At 51.9% G+C, this 7816-nt stretch overlaps 1 protein-coding gene across 1 annotated transcript; it reads left to right on the top strand.

The window, feature by feature from the left end:
• Positions 1 to 52: 52 nt before the first annotated feature.
• Positions 53 to 3378, top strand: RPA2 (replication protein A2, 32kDa). The gene is made up of 6 exons (XM_008945476.1): positions 53 to 166; positions 1147 to 1221; positions 1819 to 1932; positions 2192 to 2302; positions 2480 to 2574; positions 3294 to 3378. The coding sequence occupies exons 1-6, from the start codon at positions 122 to 124 to the stop codon at positions 3376 to 3378; spliced, it is 525 nt and encodes a 174-aa protein (XP_008943724.1). The 5' UTR covers positions 53 to 121.
• Positions 3379 to 7816: the final 4438 nt, after the last annotated feature.

Raw genomic sequence — 7816 nt, forward strand, 5'->3', positions numbered from 1 at the left:
GGGCGCGTCCCCCGGCGCGTTCCCGGGCGAACTCTGCCCTCTTCCAACGCAGGTCACCATCGTGGGGATAATTCGGCACGCGGAGAAAGCACCGACAAACATTCTCTACAAAGTGGACGACATGACGGCAGCCCCGATGGATGTCAGGCAGTGGGTGGACACTGATGTGAGCGTCAGACTCATTACACTCCTCTAGAAAAGCTTTTGGGAACTGTGAAAAGAAAAAGTTATAGAATCGTAGAATATCTCAAGTGGGAAGAGACCCATCTTTTTCACAAAGATGTGGTTTTCCTGGAAAGCATCTTAGGGATAATGTGTCTGAGGTGGGAGGGAGATGCTGCAGCAGAGATCACTGGTGCTGTACCTGGGTCTTCTGTAATTCACACGTGATTCTGTGTGGAATCACTTTGTGTGTTGGAGTGTAGGTGCTGGAGCTCACCCCTTGCCTCATAGCTGAGCTGAGAGATGCAGGCTTGGTCCTTCTGTGTAGAAATTAAACACATGGAGAGAGGGCCAACAGATTTTTATGTGGCTCATAGAGGTGAGGACATGTAACAGCAAATGTCTTATTTTCTAATGCATGATTCCTGAAGTGCTGATGTAGGTAAGTTATTAACTTACTGTAAACAATTTAAGTGTAAACTACTGTAAATTAACTGTAAGTTTATAATAACTTCAATAAGGGTTCTGGCCTTCTCATCTGAGCAGCCTGCTGTAGTTGCAGATGTCCCTGTTCACTGCAGGGGGTTGGACAAGACAACCTTTAGAGGCCCCTTCCAGCCCCCACCACTCCATCGTTCTGTGCTTCCCTTTCCACAGGCAGCTCACGTGGCTGGACACAAGCAGGTGGTCACCATTTGAGAGTTTTTTCCTCTTGTTCTGTGGAAGTTCCTCAGTGGACAGAGAGAGGGGAGCAGACAGCTGGCTTTGACTGCTGGCAAGTGTACAGTGTGTTCAGATGAGCAAATAGGTTTTTATTTTATTTTTCATTTACAGTTCTTTTTAGCAAACTGCTTTTCCCAGGCACAGGAATGGTGGAATGCTGTTTGGGTGTGCTTGAGATAAGCCTCCTAAGTCACTGAGTGTGACAAGTGAGAGATGGTAACGTGGCTCAGCAGACCCTTCCCTTCTTTCCCTTGCCGTCAGGAGGCAGGTGGTGAGAACGTCGTGGTGCCTCCAGGAACCTATGTGAAGGTGGCTGGTCACCTGCGCTCCTTCCAGGTGAGCTGGAGTCACCCCTCTGGCAGCGAGCCCAGCTGGGGCACACGTGGGGGCTGGGATCTGGCACAGCACTGCTGGGCTCCCTCCAGAACACCCACCTGCTCCTGGCCTCTGCTGTGTGCAGCCTCCTCAGCGCTGCTGCCGGGGCTGCCTTGCCTAAACCTTGGCTGTTCCTGAACACAAAGGTCAGATGGCCCTTTGGTGGGACAGAGTCTGGCCACCAGGTTCTTGGGTATTGGTACTGCAGAGCTTAGACCAGGTCCTGGTTAACAGGGATGGTTCTTGTAGCCTATTATGGGATGTGGTTGCCTCATAACTGAATAATATGTCATTACTCCAGTAGCAGTGCATGCGTTAAAGCCAAGTGCAGTTCATTACCAGCTGGTCAGAGGAGTTGCCATGTCTGTGTTGTCTTGCAAAATCATATATGAAAATTTAAGTCAGAAAATTTTGGGCTAGTTAAATGCAGAGAAGCTCCCTACCCACCAGTGTCCCTGTTCCTGGAGGGAATGGCTGGACTGGCTCTTAACTGTGTTCCTGTTGCTGTGGTGGGACTTTTGTTTTTTTCTTTACTTTCTTTTTTTTTTTCTCTGAAAGAATAAGAAAAGCTTGGTGGCATTTAAGATCATGCCTCTGGAAAACATGAACGAGTTCACCACACACATCCTGGAGATTGTCAATGCACACATGATCCTCAGAAATAATCTTATGGTATGTACTTGAAGATCCTGATCCCGTCGTGGCCCTTGCTGGGTTCCTGGTTAGGGTGGGACCTGGTTAGAGTGGTTAGAGTAGGCTGCTGGAGAGCTGCAGCGAAGGTGTGGTGGCAGTCCTGGCTTCCTTGGAGAGAGGCTGCATGGCAGTCCCCTTCCAGCCATTTCTTTGGGGCGTCTGATTTTAATTACTGTGATTAGTTTCTCTGCACTGCGGCCTCGTGACGAGCGCGGTGGTTCTGCCCCTGTCGTTGCAGTCGGCCTCACGAGCTCCTCAGTCCTTCTCCTCCATGGGCATGGGTGATGTGGGAGGCTACACAGGAGCTGGCAACCTGCCCGTGAACGGGCTCACAGCACATCAGAGCCAGGTGGGTGCAGGCAGCTTCCCCAGGAGTGCGTGGCTGTGTGGGTGCTGCTGCCAGCTGCCCTAGGACAAAGGGGTGTGAGCTCAGTTGCTCTTGGATGGATGGTTTTCCCTTGACCTTGCTGTCTGTTGCTGATAGAGAAGCTCAGCTCTGTGCTAACAGTGCTTCTTGGTCGTCCAGGTGCTGAACTTGATTAAGAACTGTCCAGTCCCAGAAGGTATGAGTCTTCAAGAGCTGAAAGTCCAGCTCCACAATATGAGCATGTCAACAATCAAGTAAGTGTGTAAGAAACGAAGGATGTTCTGGCAATGCAGGCAGTCCTTCCTGGAGTCTGATCAAAGGAGGCAGAGAGGGAAGTAGCAGGGTGCAGATCCTTGTGCAGCAGCAGTAGTCATCCCAGATGTTCCCAGCAGTAGTGAGCCAGAGCTTTTGAAGCAGGTTGGCACCAGTCCTTGTCAGCTGAAGGGGTGACAAAGTGCTTCACTGTTTTCAAAGTGAGCTGTTGAACAGCTCAGTAGCAAAGGAGCAGGTACCCAGGAGTCCTGCAGTGCCTCAGCAGTATTTTCTGGTCAGGGACTGCCTTGCTCTCTGCACACCAATCAAAACTTGGGAATAAATTTTCTGTCCTCCTTTGCTGTAACTCCTCAACAAGACTAGGAACAGCTGTAATGCCTGCAGGCAGTGATCAGCAGTTAGCCCTGAAGCAGAGTGGTAGGCACTGCTGTTCCCTGGGAAGTTCTGGGAGTTGGAGCCCTCCTCTGTGTAGCAGGCAGGGTCTAGGAGCTGCTGGGGAGCACGTTGCCAGAGCTTTGGAGAAACCTCCAGTACGTGCTGACTAGGAGCTGCACTTCAACTGCTCCTGGGACAGAGCCACCCAGAGCTTCCCTTGGCAGCGCCAGCGGGGAGCAGTAGGGCTGGGGTCTGGAAGTGGGAGTCCCTGAGGGAAAGGTGATGATAGGAACAGTTGGGAATGGCTTTTTTTTCCTCTTGAAAGGCAAGCTGTTGAGTTCCTCAGCAGCGAGGGACACATCTACTCCACTGTGGATGATGATCACTACAAGTCAACGGATGCTGAGTGAAGTTACTTCCAGCTGGAAGCTCAAAGCAAGTGCTTGTCTATGTGTCCAGTTACTCTGCTGAGCTTTGTGACGTGGAAGGTGAGCTTTGCTCTTTCTAGCCTCTGAAAGTCCCAGTTACTCTGAGTGGCTCCACCCCAGCCTTCCAGGGACGAGCAGAACACAGAGCACTCTGGTACTGGACTTGCTGATGTGCCATGGCCATGACTGAGAGTGTTACCAGGCACGGGAAGACTGAACTGCTCAAAGCCTCAGCCTGCAGTTTGGCTTGTCTCCTTAGAGGAAGACTGGACCCCTTTCTAATCTTGTCCTGGGCAGATTCTTTTGTTTTTAGACTTGTTTCTTCTAACTCAGATTTCATTTCATTTCGATTTCATTTCATTTCAGTTTCATTTCATTTCAGTTTCATTTCAATTTCATTTCATTTCAATTTCATTTCATTTCAATTTAATTCCATTCCATTCACAAGGTGGGTAGCCAAGAGTAATATTCCACTCATGTACAGTAATCATGAACAGAGTAATAGGTTTAGTTTATGCATTTAAATCTATATTTGTACTATGAGGTGATCTTGTTACTAGAGCTTTTGAGTGTTTCCAATAAAATTCTAACTTGAGTAGCCTTGGATGCGTGTGGCTCTAGAGGATTCTCTTCTCCCCTAGAGAAGAAAACCTACCATGTGAGGAAGCAGAGTTCCTGGAACTATACTTCTTTATTCCTTTGCTTTTGAACTAAATTGCTTTAAAGGGACAAACAGAAGTGAACATCTTGATGCTAAGAAATCAAATAATAGCACTGCTGAAGAAAATCCCAGGTTGTGTCAGCACGCCCAGTGTAGCCAGGGTCATTTCTGCCACCAAAAGTACCTTAGCTGCAGCCCAAATGAGTCACATCCTGTGGCACAGGTTTCTCTTCTTTAAACTGTTAGGCTCTCCCTGTTAGGCTTTAAAAACAGAAGAGATCTAAATGAGGAGAGAGCAGGGCTGATACTGGTCAGGGCAAATTCACATTTCCTGTTTCTCTGCCCATAAAACGCGGCGCTGAAAACAGCTTCTGGGAATTGGTTTGCATGTCTTGGGTGGAGCTGTGTGGGAGCTCATCAGAACATTTCTCACCATGACCCCAAGGGCACACAGCTTCTGTGGTGATGGAGTTGCTGAGAAGCAGAACCCAGGAGCCTCCCAGCGGGGGGCTGACACCCCGTGTGCTCGCTGCCGGCCGGGACCCCGCTGGCCTGGCCTGGCCTGGCCTTCCATGGCAGCTGCTGCAGGGACCACCAAGCCAGGGCTGGAGCCGGCCAGCTCCAGGTGTCACAGGGCCTGCAAGTCGTGAGGTTTTGTGCTGGGGGCTGGGAAGCCACCAGGCTCTGAAGTGCAGCTCCCTGGGGGCCGGTGGCCCCACGGCAAGGCGGCAGAGCCCGGTCCTGCAGGGCAGGGGGACACAGCTCTGCCCCTTGGGGCTGAACGGGGCTGCAGGCGTGGAGCAGGTGAACTTTGAGGCTGTGCAATCCAGCAGATGGAGAAGCCAGAGGTACTGTTCTGTCCCTTTGGCAGGAGGTGTGCTGGTTAGGAGGAAAATCCTGGGTGATGTCTGGAATTGTGTGTACTGAAGAGAGAAGTTGTGCAACTGGACAAAACACTTGTGACTGGAGAGGAAAAACTCACTGGTTGGGAAGGGAGTTTAAGTCATTTGTTGTTGCATCTTCTGAGCACCCAGGAGCATCTGCTGTTTGTGTCCAGCTGGAGGGATGACTGGGAATAGGTCTTAGGGGACAGAAGCATTGTCTGCTTCACAGAAAGTCTGCATTTAAAACGATCTCTGAACTAACAGTGAAATCCAAACTTGGAATGCTTTTGGTTCAAATGAAGGAGACAAGGAAAACAGTTGAACATGTTCAATTGTTCTGGTTTCCTCTATGCTCTGCTCCCTTCTCCCTCCCTGGATCCCATCTTCTCTCCAGCCATAGGCCAGCAATTAGTTTTGTCCTGGGAGAAGTTAAAACTAGACACTGGTGTGACTTAAACACCTGCTGGTCCCTGGCGTTGTGTTGGGTCCCTTGGCTGAAGCTTTGTACACTGTATGAAGCTGAGGTTGTTCAGCCTGCAGAAGACTCCTGGGACCTTCTTGTGGCCTTTCAGTACATAAAAGGGCTTATATGGAAGATGGAAAGAAACATTTTACTGGGGCCTGTAGTAACAGGACAAGGGGCAATGGTTTCAGACTGGAAGAGGGTAGGTTTACACTGGACATTGGGAACGTGTCTTACCATGAGGGTGGTGAGGCACAGGAACGGGTTGCCCAGAGAAGCTGTGAACACCCCCTCCCTGGCTGTGTTCAAGGTCAGGCTGGATGGGGCTTCGGGTAACCTGATCCAGTGGAAGGAGTTGGACTGGATGATCTTTTAAAGGTCCCTTCCAACCCAAACTGTGACTCCCTGGTCCTGTGATTTAAGTGTTAATGAACATCTAGCGCCCGCGGAGAGCCGAGTTCTCCTCAGTGAAAGGACCTCAACAGCAACAGCCAGAGCCTCTCCCACAGTGCTGGTCTGAGGAGAGTGCCCACACCACGTGGAAACCCCAGGGCAGAACCAAAGCCAGAGGAGGAACCCAGCCCAAACCCAGCCTGGAACTCAAGCCAAGTCCAACGGAATGAGATGGCTGCTGCAGCTTTGGGACTCTACCCTAGGTGCTCAGTGAGGCATGATGTGAACTGGAAAACTGAACCCAGAGCTACTCTTCACTGGAAGAAGGTGGAAAAAAAAAGTTTGATCTTAAATGAAATGTGAAATTTATTTTCCAGCTCTGATTTGCAAGAAGAGGAGCACAGTGTGTGATGCAGGACTGAGATGCCTTCCTTCTGGTGGACCTCTCCCCTCGTCTCCCTTAGTGCACATCAGGACTATGAGGTCTTTGTCTCTACCACTTCCCTTTGGGCTTTGCCAAACTTCCAGGAAAAGAAGAGTGGAACATTGGGCCCTATTTGGTTTTCAGGTCATTTTTTGCATCCAGTGATATGAGTGTGGTAGAGGCCTTTGCAGGTGCCACAAAGCTGCAAGCGGGTGACAAGAGTGCTCACAGGCAGGAGGGGACAAGCTGTGGGGGTCCAGCACTGATGCTGCCTCCAGCTGCAAGTGCAGTTAAAAAATGGATGTGAAAACCAGCAAAACCTAAAGCCACAACACTTTGAGAATGTCTCTACAGCCTTGCTGAAAAATTCAGGCAGGGTGAGAAGCGAGTTTGGCTGTGCCTGAGAAAATGCAGCTGCTGCCTGCTCAAAGTGGGCTTCTGACAGGCCCTTGTGAAGAGCCTGTCAGGGGGTGGCCTGAGCCCCAGCTGGGGAGCAGTGTGTGCTGTGGGAAGTCCCTGTCACCTCTCCTCGTGACCCCTCCCCGCCCCACGGGCCGGGCAGTGCCTGCCAGGGCTGGCCCTGGGTCCTCTTCACCCAGAGGCATCTGCGACCCCAGCCCAGGAGCTGTGGCACAACAGCAGAGCAGGGTGACACCCACGTCCCAGGGCCTGGGCTGGCATCTCAGTGGCATCTTGGTGGCTGCCTGGCTGGTTGCTGATCTGGTGCTGGCAGAGTCCCACGGGTGACAGCTGAGGACACAGCCCGCAGCACAACAGGGGGATTTATTCTGTGCCCAGGGCTGTCCTGATGGCATTTGGGCTGCTTTCTGCAGGATCTGGGCAGCTGGAGGTTGTACTGTGGTTCCTTCTGGCTGTTTCTAGCCTCTGCAAAGAACCAATGTCATGTAAGGTCTTGGAGTATTTGGAGGTTGGGTGGCTTCCAAAAACCAGAGGACTAGAAAGGAAAAAGTGCTTGCATTTTGTGAATTGTCTTTTGAACGCTGCCATCCACAGTCTCATAATCATGTTCAGGGCTGTCGTGCTCGGTGCCTGGAAGGGGAGAGAACAGCCTGCAGAAAATACCACCATGGACTGTGGCAAAAACTCCATGGGGACACCCAACCTGCCCTCCCCACTGAGCTGTGCCAGGACACTGCAGAGACCCAAGGTGGGGAGGGTCCCTGGTGTGGTGGGACCGCCCCCCACACCCCAGCCTCTGGGGCCACAGGTACCCAGCCACCTGGGGCACTGGAAGGCAGATGGAGGCAAAGGCTTGTTGGTGGTGTTCACACCATCGCCCTCGAGGTCCCCGCGTGGGACACGTGGGTGGTGTGGCCTCCCCATGGGCTCCCCTGTTTGTGGGACAAGGGGAGGGGGCAGCCCCCTATGATTCCCCCACAATGTGTAGGAAAAGTGGACGGGGCAGATCCTGTGTGGGCACCCCCAACCTATGTGACACCCCTGCATCTGGGACAAGGGGATGGGGAGGTGCAGCCCCCACGGGGGCCCAGCTGCTGGGGTGTCACCAGCTGAGCACCCCTGGTCCCTGTGAGGGCCACCCCCTGTGGTGGACAGCAGGACCACCCGAGAGCAGG

Source organism: Merops nubicus, unplaced genomic scaffold, assembly GCF_000691845.1.
Source record: "Merops nubicus isolate BGI_N331 unplaced genomic scaffold, ASM69184v1 scaffold1978, whole genome shotgun sequence".
NCBI lineage: Eukaryota > Metazoa > Chordata > Aves > Coraciiformes > Meropidae > Merops > Merops nubicus.

Bases quoted from the DNA above. Each gene is read 5' to 3' on its own strand.
- RPA2 (XM_008945476.1), top strand. From the start codon at position 122: ATGACGGCAGCCCCGATGGATGTCAGGCAGTGGGTGGACACTGAT. The intron at 1,933-2,191 runs GTATGTACTTGA...CTGTCGTTGCAG, and splicing joins TCCTCAGAAATAATCTTATG to TCGGCCTCACGAGCTCCTCA. The intron at 2,575-3,293 runs GTAAGTGTGTAA...TCCTCTTGAAAG, and splicing joins ATGAGCATGTCAACAATCAA to GCAAGCTGTTGAGTTCCTCA.